This window comes from Aspergillus vadensis, assembly GCF_003184925.1.
Source record: "Aspergillus vadensis CBS 113365 unplaced genomic scaffold BO88scaffold_2, whole genome shotgun sequence".
Taxonomy (NCBI): domain Eukaryota; kingdom Fungi; phylum Ascomycota; class Eurotiomycetes; order Eurotiales; family Aspergillaceae; genus Aspergillus; species Aspergillus vadensis.
The window spans coordinates 2,410,829-2,426,685 of record NW_020292040.1 but is presented as its reverse complement, the minus strand read 5'-3'; the positions used below and the strand labels follow the sequence as shown (position 1 = coordinate 2,426,685).

The 15,857-nt window shown below is 47.7% G+C and overlaps 10 protein-coding genes across 10 annotated transcripts; 5 read left to right on the top strand and 5 right to left on the bottom strand.

Moving 5' to 3' along the window:
* Nucleotides 1-63: 63 nt before the first annotated feature.
* Nucleotides 64-779, top strand: BO88DRAFT_380989 (DUF1761 domain-containing protein; the record flags this gene model as incomplete). The annotated part of the gene is made up of 3 exons (XM_025704558.1): nt 64-166; nt 252-556; nt 636-779. Exons 1-3 carry the CDS (start codon nt 151-153, stop codon nt 777-779), a joined length of 465 nt encoding a protein of 154 aa, XP_025567819.1. The 5' UTR covers nt 64-150.
* Nucleotides 780-1,298: 519 nt separating this feature from the next.
* Nucleotides 1,299-2,133, bottom strand: BO88DRAFT_401601 (putative NADH-ubiquinone oxidoreductase 21 kDa subunit). Its single transcript, XM_025705884.1, has 3 exons — nt 2,061-2,133; nt 1,498-1,994; nt 1,299-1,444 (listed from the first exon to the last, which is right to left on the bottom strand). The coding sequence occupies exons 1-3, from the start codon at nt 2,118-2,120 to the stop codon at nt 1,420-1,422; spliced, it is 582 nt and encodes a 193-aa protein (XP_025567818.1). The 5' UTR covers nt 2,121-2,133; the 3' UTR covers nt 1,299-1,419.
* A 267-nt stretch (nt 2,134-2,400) lies between these two features.
* BO88DRAFT_380983 (thioredoxin peroxidase DOT5) lies at nt 2,401-3,778 on the bottom strand. The gene is made up of 2 exons (XM_025704557.1): nt 3,252-3,778; nt 2,401-3,081 (listed from the first exon to the last, which is right to left on the bottom strand). Exons 1-2 carry the CDS (start codon nt 3,526-3,528, stop codon nt 2,720-2,722), a joined length of 639 nt encoding a protein of 212 aa, XP_025567817.1. The 5' UTR covers nt 3,529-3,778; the 3' UTR covers nt 2,401-2,719.
* Nucleotides 3,779-4,559: 781 nt separating this feature from the next.
* On the top strand, nt 4,560-5,690 carry BO88DRAFT_441102 (putative mitochondrial protein sorting (Msf1)). The gene is made up of 2 exons (XM_025709851.1): nt 4,560-4,848; nt 4,918-5,690. The coding sequence occupies exons 1-2, from the start codon at nt 4,696-4,698 to the stop codon at nt 5,335-5,337; spliced, it is 573 nt and encodes a 190-aa protein (XP_025567816.1). The 5' UTR covers nt 4,560-4,695; the 3' UTR covers nt 5,338-5,690.
* Nucleotides 5,691-6,169: 479 nt separating this feature from the next.
* On the top strand, nt 6,170-8,146 carry BO88DRAFT_401596 (ethanolamine-phosphate cytidylyltransferase). Its single transcript, XM_025705883.1, has 4 exons — nt 6,170-6,476; nt 6,538-6,655; nt 6,706-7,480; nt 7,543-8,146. Exons 1-4 carry the CDS (start codon nt 6,353-6,355, stop codon nt 7,858-7,860), a joined length of 1,335 nt encoding a protein of 444 aa, XP_025567815.1. The 5' UTR covers nt 6,170-6,352; the 3' UTR covers nt 7,861-8,146.
* BO88DRAFT_110902 (monothiol glutaredoxin GRX5) lies at nt 8,123-9,267 on the bottom strand. Its single transcript, XM_025701272.1, has 4 exons — nt 9,161-9,267; nt 8,826-9,059; nt 8,444-8,723; nt 8,123-8,376 (listed from the first exon to the last, which is right to left on the bottom strand). Exons 2-4 carry the CDS (start codon nt 8,850-8,852, stop codon nt 8,225-8,227), a joined length of 459 nt encoding a protein of 152 aa, XP_025567814.1. The 5' UTR covers nt 8,853-9,059; nt 9,161-9,267; the 3' UTR covers nt 8,123-8,224.
* Nucleotides 9,268-9,358: 91 nt separating this feature from the next.
* Nucleotides 9,359-10,267, top strand: BO88DRAFT_110891 (putative flavoprotein). Its single transcript, XM_025701271.1, has one exon. The coding sequence runs from the start codon at nt 9,525-9,527 to the stop codon at nt 10,236-10,238; it is 714 nt and encodes a 237-aa protein (XP_025567813.1). The 5' UTR covers nt 9,359-9,524; the 3' UTR covers nt 10,239-10,267.
* Nucleotides 10,268-10,295: 28 nt separating this feature from the next.
* BO88DRAFT_411380 (putative para-hydroxybenzoate-polyprenyltransferase Coq2) lies at nt 10,296-11,543 on the bottom strand (the record flags this gene model as incomplete). The annotated part of the gene is made up of 1 exon (XM_025708035.1): nt 10,296-11,543. The coding sequence occupies one exon, from the start codon at nt 11,541-11,543 to the stop codon at nt 10,296-10,298; it is 1,248 nt and encodes a 415-aa protein (XP_025567812.1).
* A 652-nt stretch (nt 11,544-12,195) lies between these two features.
* BO88DRAFT_110832 (putative JmjC domain protein) lies at nt 12,196-15,017 on the top strand. The gene is made up of 3 exons (XM_025701269.1): nt 12,196-12,273; nt 12,407-12,749; nt 12,813-15,017. Exons 2-3 carry the CDS (start codon nt 12,482-12,484, stop codon nt 14,816-14,818), a joined length of 2,274 nt encoding a protein of 757 aa, XP_025567811.1. The 5' UTR covers nt 12,196-12,273; nt 12,407-12,481; the 3' UTR covers nt 14,819-15,017.
* On the bottom strand, nt 14,934-15,836 carry BO88DRAFT_468808 (uncharacterized protein; the record flags this gene model as incomplete). Its single annotated transcript, XM_025711577.1, has 4 exons — nt 14,934-15,143; nt 15,224-15,554; nt 15,620-15,714; nt 15,749-15,836. The coding sequence occupies 4 exons, from the start codon at nt 15,834-15,836 to the stop codon at nt 15,049-15,051; spliced, it is 609 nt and encodes a 202-aa protein (XP_025567810.1). The 3' UTR covers nt 14,934-15,048.
* Between the last annotated feature and the right edge of the window lie 21 nt (nt 15,837-15,857).

The window sequence follows — 15,857 nt, the reverse complement described above, 5'->3', positions numbered from 1 at the left end:
CAGCCTAGCCCAGCTCCATGCCATAAAACGAGGCTTACTTGCTCCAAAAGAATCTACTTCCTACACTTACATCTCTCAACTTCAAAGCATCTTATTTGAGAATACATCTTGTCTCTTCTATACCGAAGTCCTCAACTACCTATCTCCAAAATGACAACCTTGAACTGTGAGTGCTCGTCTGTCCTCGCAGTGCAAGCGACGACCCTCCCCTCCTAATTCCCAACTCTCATGGATTAACATAATTGGCCTAGATCTCCCTTCAGTCAAGCCCTCTGCAATTGCGGCAGGTGCTCTTTTCACCCACACTGCTTCCCTCGGCATTCTCGCGCCCGTATTCGGCGATACCTATCATCGTGCCCAAGCAGCCAATTCCAAGGAAGAGTTCCTCAAATCTAAAGAGGCTGCTGGTGCAGTAGCAGCCTGGGGTACCTCCTTGGTTGGAAGCTCTGTCCAAACATATGGAGTAGCAGCTCTGATCAACGCCACGGGTACTTTGAGCTACAAGGGAGCGGCTTATCTTGGGAGCTTGATCTTTATGGCCAGCGCAGCCCCCGGTGTATGTTCTTCTCACCCTCTCCTTTTTCGACCACCAACTCGCATTTTATAAATACTAATTATGTGTTGCCTTTGTATAGGTTGTGAGCCAGGTCTTTGCCGAAAAGAGACCCCTTGACACTGTTGCCGTTGGTGCAGTCAGTAGGTTGTTTGAAACAGTGGGACTCAGCCTCTTCCTTACTTGGTGGGGTACCCGCACGAATCCATTTTCTAGCACCTATTAAAGGTTCAATTGTTTCAATGTAATTTTTGATAATGTCGTTTTTGATAATATCAGTTGATCATATATTCGACAAATAGTCCTTTCTATAATCTACTGAAGTTAAAGACTTGAGTATAGAGCATGCGCCATGCAACTAAATCACAACCTTAAAAAGCTTACCCTGGCTCTTTACGAGTCCTTCCTGTGTTTAGGTTTATAGTGGATTTGCTAGACATATTGCCAGCGATAATGGGTGTAGAACTTGACCTTGTCACAGATATGCAACTTAAGGAGCCAGATGTGCTCTACAGAGTATACGGAATTTACTTGATCCTTGGCCCATGGTTTTGTCCAGTTCCTTAGATCGATGTACTGGCAGTAGAATGTACCTTGTAGGCTTGCGCCATTTCCTGAGGAACGTGTTAGTCTTTACCTTTGCTTGCCCCATCGATAAGATTAATAAGTTTTGATGGGGTACAGAATCGACTATAGTTGCTGTCATTTACATCTACAGGTACACGAAGTATTATCTACAACACTAGTAATATTTACACACACAAAAGCACGAGGACAGACCGTCTAGTAATAAGAACATGTGATAAAGGGAGGGTAAGTACAATTGCATTTATCTCAATATTGTACTCTATAGCTGCGTAGACAAGCTAAACGAAAGTGCGGCAGGGGTAGCTTGTCAAAGGTGTTAGCTTGGTCTAGAAATAACGGGGATAGGTAACACATACACACTGGGGTAGCCATGGTCATGGCCGAGCTGATATTTGCTACCAGCAGGGTTCAAGTTGCATGGCAGCGGAGGCAAACCATTAGCGCCCAGAACTTCCTTGATTCCATTCTTGTCCTTCTCAAACAGACCAGCAAGACCGCGCTCTTCGGCCTGTTGCTTCACAGACACCAGTTGTTTCTCTCCCGCCTCGCCGACCTGAAGGACATCATCCTTGGGGGCAGCTTGACTGCCTACACTGAGCAGGCCCACAGCATCCGCCTGACTGACCGCACTGAGCCGGGGGTAATTCCTCCGAACATCACGTTTCCAATAAGGGTTGTCAGCCAAATCACCAGCCGGAATAGTAACCGGATCATCGTAGGATAGAGGAGGAAGAGCTCCAGGGGTTGGTAGACGATACTGAGCGTTCAACGGAACACCCGTGGAGCGAGTCGGGTCGACGGCAAGGAGGCGGCGAATGCGTTCCCATATCCCAGTGGATTGAACAGTATATTTCTAACAAAGAATAAGTAAAATATCCTATCCCGATACAACACAGAGCAGCCAATGGCTATCTCCTACCTTATGAACGGCTATCACATTGGATGCGGACTTGGCCGCTTTCACGATGTCGCGAGCCATGATTTCTTTTCTGTCCAGGTAACGTATTAATGATTTAGGCGCAAATATGACAGGGGATTTTGCTATAGTGGGTGTTAATTTACCTGAGTACTATATCGGGAAGGGAATGGAAGACCTTCAAGGGTACGTCCTTCGCCGCACGGTCTCAAACGGAACCAGGCCTGCGGATTCGAGCCTCTACACACGGAACAACCTATTTTCCGACAGTCGCACTACTCCCGATTGTCCAAGGTAACTTTTATGGTAGGTAGCAGTGGGAATGATGGAGCTCTGTTATTCTCATGGAGGAAAAAACATTAATGTATATGAAAGTGCCGAAGGGCATGCATTTACAGGCCACACTTTAGAAGAGGCACATTGCCTTGCTCACGTGTGAGAAGCGGGCTACTATGGCCGATTACTGTTCGGGTTGGGGGACATTCTGGGGCATAAATTGCGACGATGATTTGGAATTGCATATAGTGCTTATGCCAGACGAGGCCTGTAGCAATTGGAAACCTCAAGGCCTCAATTTGTCTGTAACCCATGAATCCATCAGCTACCATGTTCAATGGGAGCAACCCCATTGAACTGGCATGCTGGTTACCCACTATGATTGACTAGTCATCCTTAGCTGGTGGGCTCGCGTTGCTGGTTTCGTCTTCAGAGCTCCGTTTCAATTCTGCAGCTAGATTACGTGCAGCATCAAGCGTTGCATCGGGGCCTCCAGCCTGTAGTATCAGAACTTTGCCATGTTTATCGATAGCAAAGATTCCTCGAATTGTGCCTTTTGGCGACTTTTTAAGTCCAAGAGCTGCTATCAATGTAGCGGTGGGATTGCAGAGGAGAGGGTATGGCAATCTTTGTTTAGTCTTGAACGTAGTATTTGCCTTTGGTGAGTCCGCTGAAAGGCCATAAATCGATAAACCACTTTCCGTGATAGAGTCATAATTGTCACGGAACAAACATGCTTGTTTGGTACCTTTGATATATTAGCTTCTCTAGGATTACTGCAGCGGGTGATCACATCAAAGGCCATAATAGCGAACGGGTGTATTCGATGATCACCATGCGTGTTTGTACAGGCACCAGTTTATCCTCATGGCAGAGTTCAGGGGAGATGGGGAGGTGGGAGTAGAGGGTTTTACGTACAGCCTGGTGTTGAAGCTCTAGGGTACGTGAACAGCACGACACCAGCTTCACTAGCATCGACGAGATCTTTCAGCGTGGTTTTTTGCCCTTCGTCAGTCTCAAATTCACCACCGAAGTTGTCCAAGTCCAGTTTGTCGCCAACTTTTGGAGCCTTATCGTCGGAAATGGCCTTAGAGACATCCGGCTTTCGAGATACCGTGGATTCCTGAACTTTCTTGGCCTTGCGCTCTGCCGCAGGGGCTTGTGCTGGCGCCTTGCGCTTTCGTAGTTCGACCATATCTTGTGATTAAGAATCCAGGCGTTTGATGTTTTGATGTTTTGCGTCAACAGAAACAAAGCGCAAAGGTTGAGGGAAGTAAAGAAAGACTTTTGAAAATGCTGATGTGTGCCTATCAACAGCTAAACAGTGGATAAGTTCACAGATAGTGGTGTGTAGGCAAAGAATAAGAGGTAAAACGACTATCACCCGAGACAGCCACTGTAGTACGCATGGGAGATGTGTAATAATTGGCAAGGATTCTTGTACAGGGGTATGTAAACAACTAAAAAGTGTGTGCTTGCATTTGTAACTAACTAACGTATCTATCACCCAAGAATTTCCCATCTCCCCACCAATATCGGGTTTCCCTGAGTACACCAAAAGCATGCATGTGTCTTCCATCTAAATGTCAACCACCACTTTTGGAACTGTTTGACGAATTTTTTGATAACAAGAGGCAAAGCTGGCTCTTATCGGACAATTCAAAGACATTTGATAATGCAGGAAACAAAGGGCCAGAGCATCATTCATACTGTCATATCTTGACCTAGATTCATATTAACTATCCTATAGTATGAGTGATTGATCGGTAGCATAAGATGTTGATCCGGGGGATTGTTCGGATATACAAAGTAGTTGGCACAAACCAACCTCGACCGTCTAATTAGTAGCGCCTGATGTCAGATGCACATAATAAGTAACTAACTACTAGTGGGTTCTCTGCGGAGCTGAAGGCGGTCTTTTGACCTTGACCGGGAGTCAGATTACTGTACCGGTAAATCCCGACCCTTGGCGCCACTGATTCTTTGCCAGGAGAAGAACGCGGAATCCGGGGCTAAAATTCTCAAATTTTCTACCAATCCTACCGCTATATTGCACAGAATTGGCGATCGCCACTCTCACTCACTGCGTCCGCCTTCACAACCACTCATGTGGAGTTCTCATTACTCATCCTGTAGTAGTTGATCATTTGCCGCATCCTGAACTCCTCGTAGTTATCGAATCCATAAGAACCTATCTCCGAAGCACCTACCGCCACAGACTTGGGTTTCGCTCCCGGTCTGGCTCTCTCTCTTCTTCTCCTTGGACGTGCATCTTATTTTGTTCTCGAAGTGTTCTATAAGCATACGGTCACTCCTTGTCTATCACGATCCCAAGGGACGTTTCAGATTGCAGTCTATCGACATGAGAGTCTTTTCTTCGACGTGCACTTTTGATTATTCCTGGGAAGAAGTTTCGGCGGCAAACTGGCGCAAATATTGTCCCTGGAATGACAAGTCTACACATGTCGTGGCAGTAGACACCCTATCTCGGGCAGTCGATGCTGATACTGGAATTGTACGTATCATCGACCATCTTACTCTCATTCTTACCGTGCAACATTTGGCTGATTGTCTTGTTGTATAGCTGCGGACAGAGCGTCTGATCACATGTAACCAATCAGTGCCGCAATGGGTTCTTTCACTCTTTGGAGGCAGTGCTACGTCGCATGTTTACGAAGTGTCCTACGTCGATCCTGTCTCGAAAAAGGTCACGATGTGTTCGACCAACCTTACATGGTCCAACGTCTTGAACGTCAAGGAGACTGTTATCTATCAGCCGTCGCCGTCAAACCCTTCCTCAACTACCGATTTCAACCAAGAGGCGAAGATTACTGCCCTGTGTGGCGGATGGCAGAAAATAAAGAATAAGGTAGAAGAAGCTAGCGTGGAGAGATTCAGTCAGAACGCGAAGAAGGGCCGAGAAGGGTTTGAGGCTGTTCTTGAGATGAGTCGCCGAGTTTTCAGTGAACAACGTGAACTCGAGAGCACTAAGCTTCAATCCTAACTACAGCTGGGGCTTGGGGTCTTGGTCTATCTTTTTCCGTCATACGTTTTTGAGCGTTTGCATTAACTGGCGTCCCTCTTTCCCGTCTTTCGCCTTCATCCATGTGTCTTAATCGAAGCGTTTGTTTTTCTATATTCCCGATGGATCTTCCCTCTGCAATTGGTCCGGACCGCATCTGCTCGTGATTGTCTTTTAATGCCTTGCCTCAGCGCCTTTTGTTTCTGCTATCACGCGCAACTTATGAGACATGTACAACCAAAAGTTATAGACTTTTCTTTCGTTTTTATCACCTGTCTCTTTTTCCGACGTCGTGTTCATATACCATAAGTACTATATATGCACCAAAATAGAGGAATAATGGGCATATTGAACTAACCCTACTTCTTCGTAACGCATTTGAGTAATGGAGATGCCATTTACACATCAGGGTGGTTTGCTCTCGATAATTCTAGAGCATGACAACTTATGATGGGGCTTCCTTGGTCCCCTATCCTCCTGGCATGGTCGAAAATCCCTCGTTTCCACCATGCAATATGTCAATGGAACAAGTTCTCTTGACAAATACAGTCTTTCAACCGGAACGCTCACTATGGCAGTATAGAATCTCTAATGATTAAAATCAAGTCTAAAAAGTATTCTTAACACATCTTAATGTGACACAAAATGGATGTAATACTACCTGAGAGTTTGTATCAGAAGGTACTTCTGAAATATATACCAAGCATAGAAAGTGTAGGTACCACTATAAAGGTATGGTAGGCGGGGACTGATAATGTATCGCCCCGTTCCGAATCCTACGATGTCATCCCGCCTCCTTCTCCGCATGCCACATTGCCCCTCTTCAGCCCGCCTAGTCGGGTTAGGTAGGTGGACTCCCTAAGTCGTTTCACGGTCTCAACCCGTCGACAGCTTACCCGAACGCTTCAATACAATCATAAGGTAATAGGGTACCCATTAAATCTCTGGCAATTGCTTCTTGGTTTATGTTTCCTCCATACGAAGTTGCCCTACAAAAATGAGCGCCACTCCAGAAGACATGATCCCCGCGCCAGGAGAGTGGCCCGTGGACCCCCAAGATGATGTACCCATTTCGGACAATCGCATCTGGGTAGACGGATGCTTTGACTTTAGCCATCATGGTATGCACCTTTTGCTCGTACCTTACACAACACCTTCACCACAAGGCTGACTTTTGTATAGGTCATGCGGGTGCTATGCTCCAGGCTCGCCAATTGGGAGACGAGCTTTATGTCGGTGTGCACTCTGACGAAGCAATCCTCGAGAATAAGGGGCCGACAGTTATGACACTGGACGAACGGTTAGTTTGCCCATATCAAGCAGCCCATTACCCGTCTGACCCAAGTCTAGAGTAGCTGCAGTGGAAGCATGTCGCTGGGTGACTCGCTGCGTTCCCTCTGCTCCTTACGTGACATTTTTACCTTGGGTATCTCACTACGGCTGCAAGTATGTCGTCCATGGCGATGATATCACCTCCGACAGCAATGGGGAGGACTGCTACCGGTTTGTTAAAGCTGCAGGGCGCTTTCGTGTGGTCAAGAGAACGCCGGGAATATCCACGACAGACCTTGTTGGGCGAATGCTTCTGTGTACGAAAAACCATTTCGTCAAGAGCGTAAAAGATACCCTCAACGGAGAAGAAGGATCTGGAAGTCTGGAAGAGCGAAAGCAGTCGGCCAATAGTCTCATGCAAAGGATTCGTGATTATGCCACTGACGAAACTGGTCTACAGCCTGGCCCGCAGGTTTGGATTTGGAACGGATCGAGTTCTGCAAAACTTGGGAATACAGTCGAGGAACCTGGAACATTCGAGACAACTGTAAACGGAAAGTCGCCAAGGCCAGGACAGCGAATCATCTATGTTGATGGGGGATTTGACTTGTTCTCATCCGGGCACATCGAATTCCTTCGACAGGTCCTAACGCAGGAGGAACTGGAAGGCCGCCGGCGTGGTTGGTATGACGAAGAGCAAAAAAATAAGAGAGTCAAAGAATACGGAGAGGACTATGGCCCTGCTTATGTTGTTGCTGGCATACATGACGACGATGTTATAAACCACTGGAAAGGCCTCAACTACCCCATTATGAACATCTTTGAACGCGGGCTATGCGTTCTGCAGTGTCGCGTACGTAATTCGAGGTGCCTGGAATCTTGAAGTGAAGTATCAACCTGCTAACCAGAGTTTAGTATATACATGCCGTGATCTTTTCCTCGCCATTCTCCCCAAGTCAGTCATACCTGGAGGCCATGCCCTTAGGCGTTCCAGATGCAGTTTACCACGGCCCTACTACGTTCATACCCCTCACCTATGATCCCTATATGGCACCCAAGCGGATGGGTATTTTCAGAGAGACATCCAGCCATACGTACCAGCATGTCAATGCCGGTGAGATCGTTGACAGGATATTGAAAAGTAGGGAAGCCTATGAAGAAAGACAGCGCGCCAAACTCGAGAAGGGTGTTGTCGAGGAGTTGGCCAAGTCCAAAGAGTCGGCATCTGCCTAGGTAGCAACGGTGTATAATAAAGTCGGGCAAAAGCGCTTCCATAGAGCTTGAAATGATATATAATATAGAAGAAGGAGAATAAGGGAGGGATGCTCGGAGATAGCGAAGACCAAGCCGCTCTTATGCATACCAAAAAGTCAAGCACATGAAGAGCAGGATGAAGTTTGGACAATGCGTACGTCATGACAGAAGCTTCTCTATCTCCCCATCCTCGATCGCGCCAAAATGCAATGCGGAGATTGAGTCACAAGCACAAATGCATCTACGGCTAACAAAGTTCTTTTTCGGACGAAAAAATGGTATGATAGTTTGTAAATGTACAGTATGTGTTTCGAGGCAGCTGCGCTATATCACATTCCTAATATTAGTCGGCCGCCACAAGGACCCCCTTCTCTTCGAGCAATTTAGCAAGTTCTCCATTCTGATGCATAGACATCAGGATATCGCAGCCACCAATGAACTCCTTCTCCAGATACAATTGCGGGATTGTGGGCCAGTCGGAATACTCTTTGATACCTGGGAGACCTAGTATTAGTTGATTTGAAATAGAGATTGACGACAAAAGTCCATCTATAAAGCATACCCTGACGAAGTTCTGAATCCTCCAACACATTGAATGCAACGAACTTCTTCGGGTCCACTCCCTGCAGTCCCAAGATCTGTATACTGGCTCGAGAGAAACCGCACTGCGGCGTCTCTGGCGTGCCCTTCATGAAAAGAACGACGGGTGCAGATGCGACAGCTTTGTCAATAGCTGTTCGTGTCTCCGAAGACAGATACCGGGCATAGAGGGTAGAGGGAAGCTGAATGCCGGCGAATCTAGGTTGCAACACTTGAGGTTGTCGGAAAAGTGGCCGAAACGCCTAATAAAAATTTATCGTAAACTTAGCTATGTTCATGAAGAACGAAGGAGCAGTATGTCTAATAGCTGAGAGATCAGCAAAGTACGGGTTCGCAATACGTACCGATGAGGCCAAAGTCCTAGAAAACATGATGAGGTTATTAGTTTGTGAGAATAGAAACGTCAAATAATTGCCGCTGAAGTCAAGCTCTGCTTGTCTATATGCACCGAAGTCCGAGGGTTTAGTTAGCACATGCGGAGAACTTGGCTACACATGCTCACTAAGCAGCCATTGTAGTTGTTGACATTAATAAGGAACAGTTCCCAGTCCCAGTCATGTGATCCAGACTTCTTTGCACTTATAAAAAATTCCAGTGAGCAGGTGTCTATGCATTTGGCAAGAATGTACGAATAGTAAATTTCGTTTACAGAAGTAGATCATATTAAATAAGAGCTTACTCGAAATACCAGGAGCGGTAAAACAGGACATCTAGTCAAGGTAGCTGACGGCTCCCCATTAATCTCCGAGCAAAATTTCGACTTGGTGAAATTGAAAGTGGACAGTCAAAGATAGAATTGGCCCATGATCTATATTGAAAGTGTTGTGTAAATTATCCTTACGTGGCAGACTGTGAATGTCTTGAATTTTACCGGAAATGTTAGCAGAGTAATTGATAAACAGGTTACTCCTCCAAAACACCCCGCGTGTGCTTTCGCAAACACCCCGCAACTCCAATTCTGAATTATTTCATCACCCCGCGTTTCGACATTTGCACTCATCATATCATTTGCCCAATTCGGCCAGTATCTGCCCAACAGCCCCATGGAATCCTCACCAGCTCCGTTCAAAGCCCAACATCACATGGGTGACAATAAAATTCATGTGCTTCTTGCAGCCAGTGGGTCGGTTGCGACCATTAAACTACCCAATATCGCTAAAGCCCTTGGCCGCCATTCGAATGTTTCTATCCGCATAATCGTTACAAGATCAGCGGCTGAATTTCTTAAGGGACAGAGTCACGAGCAACCATTGCTCGAAAATCTCCTCGAACTTCCGGGTGTGGATGCTATTTACCGAGACGAGGATGAGTGGAGGCACACTTGGATTCGTGGCGAGCCAATCCTACATATAGAGCTCAGAAAATGGGCACATATTCTACTCATCGCTCCTTTATCCGCCAACACCATGGCCAAAATGACCATGGGAATTTCAGATAATCTTCTTCTCTCTGTTTTGCGAGCATGGGACACGACGGGATCGGTGGACGCCACATTTAAGGAGAAGAAGCCCATTGTGTTTGTTGCCCCTGCCATGAATACAGCAATGTGGTTTCATCCGATCACCGCAAAGCAACTGGCTATACTGAATGATGAATGGGGCGTAAACTCTCGCAACAACGAGGGTTGGGTATCTGTACTTAACCCGATAGACAAATCTCTTGCTTGCGGCGATACAGGAACCGGGGGGATGATGGAATGGGAAACCATAGTCGATAAGGTGGAGCAGTATTTAGGTATTGGCAAGGACGATAAATAAAGAGGTTAGCTAGAGCTTCAGGACCTGAAAAGAAGAACGTAGGGTATTTGTTTTCTATCAGCTCTCCAGGGAAACCGGCTCCTCGTCCGGATCATAAAACCCAGTGGTTTTCGCGACATAATCAAGGAACATTCCCAGGGTAATGCCTCCACCGGTGAGCAAGCAACCATTCTTAAACCACCACCAGCAATTCTGTACGTTTTTTAACTGAACTTTCCAGATCATGAGACCGAGGGTGACAGCCGCACTGCCACAACTGCCGATGAAGAAGATGGGCCCGCTTCCCGCTGCTACACCTGCAGCGGCGAGTAACGGCACTTGGACGGCGGCGAGAGCTGAAAGCACAGCTTTTGTGTTCTTTTCATGACGAAGGGCAATAGACTTAATGCCAGCCGCAACGTCATCTTTAATGTCCATATGCGCATATATCATGTCATACAGAACCGTCCAGGTCACACAACTAGCGTAAAGCGCAGCAGCAGCTTCCAGTGCGGCGCTATTATGGAGGAGATCGACACCCAGCGCAGGGAAGCCCATGATTGCACCCCATGAGAAAGTAAGGCCCAGAACAGCTTGGGGATAATAAGTAACGCGCTTAGCAAGAGGATACGTGGTCACCAAAAGAAGACTAGGTATACCGTACCAAAGGCATTGATACGGAAATTGAAGAAGAACACCAAGTCCTGCCAGTAACTGGGTGCCTGTAAAAAGCACCGCTTTACCAGGAGGGATTGCTCCTCTTGCGATTGGGCGGAACTTCGTGCGTTCGACATGCGGATCTAGATTTCTATCCCATAGATCATTGATTGCACATCCGGCACCGCGCATGATCAAGGCTCCAGCAAAGAAAAGACCGGTAGTTCCAACGACCTCCCAGGCTGAGACGGACGGCGCAATGGACGCGGCAAGTAGAGTTGAGTATGCGCAGGGGAAGAAAAGGTAGTATGTACCTGTCGGTTTATCGAGGCGTAGCAGCTCAGCGTACGGTATCCATGACTGAGGCAAATAAGAGATAAGACCCTTGTTTGGTGGCGTATAGCATGTCACTGAGGCCTGGCTCGTTGTACTGTGTGCCTGGCTTAGTATCAAGGCCGAGCGACGGGGATGGCGGTTGTGGGTTGTAATGTTCGATTTCTGGCAGATCGATTGAATGCTGTTGGTCGCCGTATAACCATATCTTCTAGACGACGATAAGGAAAGTGGACAACGGTGTCCCTGTATAGAGGTGAATCGGTATATGTAAGTGCTCCTTTCCCTAAGATGGCGGCATAGTCGTGCATGCCGGCCGGCGTGCAAGCAACTCATAATGAACCGGTTGAGATTTTTGAGACGATGGTGCGTAGCAATTGGCCTCCTGTATGACTAGTAGTTTCAGGTTTATCCTACACGGAGACAAACGAATCGATCTGGCACAGCGATTTGGCAGATGGAATCCGCACGCCGACCAGACTAGACGCTATTTGAGTCAATTGACGAGCAGATGAGAAGAATTGAAGCAAAAAGAAGCGTAAGATGCAGCTACCACTAAGCAATTTCCATGCCAGGAGCAGGAGCTTCCTGAGATTCACTCTTCAGAAAACTGATTGGGAGAGAAAAAAGTTCATGATGAGCGAAATTTAAGGTACGGATATTGGCGTCCGGAGGTGTTCTTGAGCCTTTTTCGGCAGTGGTTCCATGCGTTCCTGGGCCCGGCGGACGGGGACCCACATGCCACAATCGCCGATGCAGCTGCAGCGAGAGTGAATCGAGACAATCAACAACTGCGCAGTGTCTATAGGTGTTGAATACTTTCTTTACTCCCATCACTTGGGAAGTGCGGTATAGCCTGCACAGAGAGCAACTGCTTTTACCGTCTCAAACTCGTGGTGTTGCTCTCCTGATGCTCGCCTGTTGCTCGGTATTGTCATGACCGCGCGATATGTGTATGTGGGCAAGTGATGAAGCTCACCATACGGGCCTCTTCATTGAAGCGCGTTGATATCGGCCCTCCTCAGCTGAATACCTGTCCTGGGCGATATTCATGAATCATTCTGGTGTACGTACGCTCCGACATCTCTCACGAACTCCAGGAGAACACAACCTCGGCGCAGTGGTCCATCCAGTAGCTTGAAAACTTGCTGTACTGCGGGGAAAAAGATTTGTTGTCTTTGTCTAATATCGCGAAATAGGGTGATCGATACATTTGAAGGCGAACGTCCTGGAGCTATAGCTATTCGTATCAACCTTGTTGAACCCCTTTCAGGATGCCCGCCCAGCGACCACGAGCGGCTTTTGAGCCACTTTCTCCAGACTTGGACCTCACAGCACTCGTGAACTCAACACCAAATTTCGAGGAAGTTGCCAGGATTCACTGCGATATGATTGATGAGAATGGGCTGGAGATATTCGAGAAGCTTGTGTTGCTCCATGTGGTTCGGGGTGGAAAGCCTTTGGTAGTCGAGGGCTTCAACCACCGGCTCAATAACTCGATTTTCTCAGAGAAATGGCTAAGAACTCACTATTCATCGAAAAGTGAGTGATATAACCCTCATCTATGCTATCTCGCTTATCTAACTCAGAGCTTCTACGACACAGCGGAATGCGCTCGGAATTTGACCACAAAAACTGATTTACCTCTTACTATTGGACATTACCTGAAAAACTTGCCCCTTCTAGCAAATCAGTGGACTTCCTATAACTACAAAGATCCTGACCGCCAGAGGATCTATCTTAAGGACATTGACTGTCCTCATCAATGGCGCGAGCAATTGAAAAAGATAATCCCCCCTGGATTGTTCTACTTGAACCAGTTTCAGGAAAGCTTTGACGGCCCGGGAGCGAAGAGAAGTACATCTTCCAGCAGAAATAAAAAGTCTACGGGCTCAAACAACCCGATAGCCAGACCTGGGGATCTTATGAGTTGCCTCCCCCCTAGCATGCGTGCAGAAAACCTGATGTGCTACATCGGCCACGAGGGTACCTATACACCAGCTCATCAGGAAATGTGTGCTAGCTTGGGCCAGAACATCATGGTGGAGGCGTCGGATGGTTCCACTGAATATGGCAAAGAAACGAAGCCAGGGTCGTCTATTTGGTTCATGACCGAGAGCAAAGACCGCCGTGTAGTCTCGGAATATTGGATGTCAACCCTGGGTCACGACATCGATATTGAGGATCATTTTGCGCAAATAAATGCGTGGAAGGCAGCGCCCTTCAAGACTTACGTTGTCGAGCAACGACCGGGCGACTTCATCCTCGTACCCCCTTTAGCAGCACACCAAGTGTGGAATCGAGGAACACGGACAATGAAAGTCGCTTGGAATCGTACAACTCCGGAAACTCTGGAGAAAGCGCTCACTGAGGCTCTTCCTCACGCCAGGATGGTTTGCCGAGACGAACAGTATAAAAACAAGGCGATAGTGTTCTATTCATTGGAGCATTACTCGGCCATCCTCCGCAAGGCAGATACAGTTGACAGTGGTGATTCGACACTTAAGCAAATTGTCAAAGATTTCGAGCACCTTTTCGGCCTCTTCACTGACATCATCTTGTCTGAGAGCTTCTCGGACCAACTACCCGAAGAGGATGTTGAGTATGTTGCCTTTGACAGTAACATTACATGTTCATACTGCCGGGGTAACATTTTCAACAGGTTCCTAACTTGCCCATCTTGTGTGGGACCAACAAACACAGACGAAGAAGACACTTATGATATTTGCATGGAATGCTATGCGATGGGCAGGAGCTGTGCTTGCATAGCTAAGCTCAAATGGGTTGAGCAGTTCCCTTGGGATGAGCTTCAAGCCAAATACGAGACCTGGAGGCTGCAGTTACTCGACATCAACTCTAAATCCCGAGACACATACGTGAGTCTCCCAGCGCAGAGGAGCCGGCTGGAGAAGAGAACACTTGCAGAGGTTTGCCAGTTGGAACTCAGGCGGCGGCCGTGGGTCGACATAAGTAAGCCGACTGTTCAGTCAGAACGGCTTGAAGAGCTGGAAAGTGATTCGGAGCGACTTAATTCCGCGCGCAAACGGAGGAAAACTCGTCGAGTTGACGCATTTCAGCAGACTGAAAATTGCCATATCTGCAGATATGCCGAGCCAAGGTGGAAGCTTGCCTCGTGTTCTAGCTGCCGGACGAACTACTGTTATGGCAGCTTGTTTAGGGCTTTCAATATAAAGCCGCAGGAGACGATGGAGGCATTTGAGTGGAAGTGCCCAAAGTGCCGCAAGATTTGCAGTTGTGCTGCGTGTCGTCGCGATCCCACGATGATGCCCTTTGAGCCGACATGCACATTGTTGGGCCACGACACCCGAAAGATAGCCGACCCTCGAAGTGTGGAGAGCTTAGTGGATTTCCGACAATCCAACCTCAGGTGGTTGAAGAAGGCCGGCGATGATGAGGTCAAAAGGCTGAAAAAGCACCAGAAAGAAGCCGACGACAAGCGTAACCAGTCAATGGTCGAGCATAGCATTCAGCTCGAGGAGGTGCCTCCAGTAACAGAGTATGCGCCTGACTATGGAGACATACCGGTAGATCCGGCCCTGGAAAGGCTTGACAGCTCGTTTATGAGTGCACCTGACCTCTCCGGCCAGTGACAAGTTTCGGGGCGCAGCAGTAGTGTCTCATGTCGTTATAGCTCTATGCATGTCGGGCGTTATACTTCTTTTTCTATTTATTTCACTTTTCCGCAAAATAGCGAGCAGGCTTATCTTGGCTATGTATCAGCGGACGAATTCAGGATCGAACTTGATGTCTTGCATCAGCCCCTGTCAGGTGATTTCCCATAAAGCCGTGCTTGACCAAGACTATATTATTGCAGCGTGCCCTATGCTCCTTTGTACTCATAGCGGAGGTTCTCAAGCGCTTTGAGGTCAACTGATAGCATGACCTGGCGTGCGACTAATACAGCTGCAAACATTGCTATGTCATGTCAGTACTCGTCCGATCTTTTGCCAGACTCGAAGCAGCTAAGCAAAGCAAGGATGCCGAAGGTCACCTACCTCCTGGAACCGAATAAGTAACCGGCTGGATCTCCAGCCAGGATTGCGTTGTGGGTTGCGAAGCGTAGACCAGGGCCAGAAGCACGCAGATCGCAGCATTGACAGGCAAGATATATGGCCGAATGCTAGCCATAGCATGCGGTGTGGTCATTGGTCTCTTGCCTTTAGGATCCGGGCGTTCAAGCGGGAGATATATCATGATATAGGCCGTGACTAGTAGAGATAGGGCACCGAGCAAAGAGAGAAATTGTTCGGATAGGCTCGAGGAGCCTGACAGTATTGAAGCAATGAAAGCGAAGCTGGAAAATAGCGGGATGGCGGCAAAAACGATCTATGGGTCCTCAGCAAATGCTCTCACTCTCAGTTCAATGGTTTTCTGATAGGAAATATATTTACACTATATTCAGAGTTTCTTTTCTCATTTAGTGCTTTCAGCTGCTCTATTACACGTTCCTGCTCTGTCGGACCGTCAGCAACGTCGTCTAGATTGGCTTCCTGCTTGACCATTTGTCAGTATGTTCATACCTTCTTCGTCTAGCTCCTCCCGACTGTGCTCGTCATCACCTGAATCATCAGGGTAGCGAAAAGCTCTGCGAAGCCTTGCCGTTGCCATCGCTGCAACAATATGCCTGCT

What these genes read in the sequence shown, in the direction of transcription:
- BO88DRAFT_401601 (XM_025705884.1), bottom strand. Translation starts at nt 2,120, where the DNA reads ATGGCTCGCGACATCGTGAAAGCGGCCAAGTCCGCATCCAATGTGATA. An exon ending in ATGTGATAGCCGTTCATAAG is followed by an intron (nt 1,995 to 2,060) that starts GTAGGAGATAGC and finishes ATTCTTTGTTAG; the next exon opens with AAATATACTGTTCAATCCAC. An exon ending in GACCATGGCTACCCCAGTGT is followed by an intron (nt 1,445 to 1,497) that starts GTATGTGTTACC and finishes ACCTTTGACAAG; the next exon opens with CTACCCCTGCCGCACTTTCG.
- BO88DRAFT_380983 (XM_025704557.1), bottom strand. Translation starts at nt 3,528, where the DNA reads ATGGTCGAACTACGAAAGCGCAAGGCGCCAGCACAAGCCCCTGCGGCA. An exon ending in TAGAGCTTCAACACCAGGCT is followed by an intron (nt 3,082 to 3,251) that starts GTACGTAAAACC and finishes AATATATCAAAG; the next exon opens with GTACCAAACAAGCATGTTTG.
- BO88DRAFT_441102 (XM_025709851.1), top strand. Translation starts at nt 4,696, where the DNA reads ATGAGAGTCTTTTCTTCGACGTGCACTTTTGATTATTCCTGGGAAGAA. An exon ending in TCGATGCTGATACTGGAATT is followed by an intron (nt 4,849 to 4,917) that starts GTACGTATCATC and finishes CTTGTTGTATAG; the next exon opens with CTGCGGACAGAGCGTCTGAT.
- BO88DRAFT_401596 (XM_025705883.1), top strand. Translation starts at nt 6,353, where the DNA reads ATGAGCGCCACTCCAGAAGACATGATCCCCGCGCCAGGAGAGTGGCCC. An exon ending in GTTATGACACTGGACGAACG is followed by an intron (nt 6,656 to 6,705) that starts GTTAGTTTGCCC and finishes ACCCAAGTCTAG; the next exon opens with AGTAGCTGCAGTGGAAGCAT. An exon ending in TATGCGTTCTGCAGTGTCGC is followed by an intron (nt 7,481 to 7,542) that starts GTACGTAATTCG and finishes ACCAGAGTTTAG; the next exon opens with TATATACATGCCGTGATCTT.
- BO88DRAFT_110902 (XM_025701272.1), bottom strand. Translation starts at nt 8,852, where the DNA reads ATGTTTTCTAGGACTTTGGCCTCATCG. An exon ending in CTAGGACTTTGGCCTCATCG is followed by an intron (nt 8,724 to 8,825) that starts GTACGTATTGCG and finishes AATTTTTATTAG; the next exon opens with GCGTTTCGGCCACTTTTCCG. An exon ending in GGATTCAGAACTTCGTCAGG is followed by an intron (nt 8,377 to 8,443) that starts GTATGCTTTATA and finishes TAGGTCTCCCAG; the next exon opens with GTATCAAAGAGTATTCCGAC.
- BO88DRAFT_110891 (XM_025701271.1), top strand. Translation starts at nt 9,525, where the DNA reads ATGGAATCCTCACCAGCTCCGTTCAAAGCCCAACATCACATGGGTGAC.
- BO88DRAFT_110832 (XM_025701269.1), top strand. Translation starts at nt 12,482, where the DNA reads ATGCCCGCCCAGCGACCACGAGCGGCTTTTGAGCCACTTTCTCCAGAC. An exon ending in AACTCACTATTCATCGAAAA is followed by an intron (nt 12,750 to 12,812) that starts GTGAGTGATATA and finishes TCTACGACACAG; the next exon opens with CGGAATGCGCTCGGAATTTG.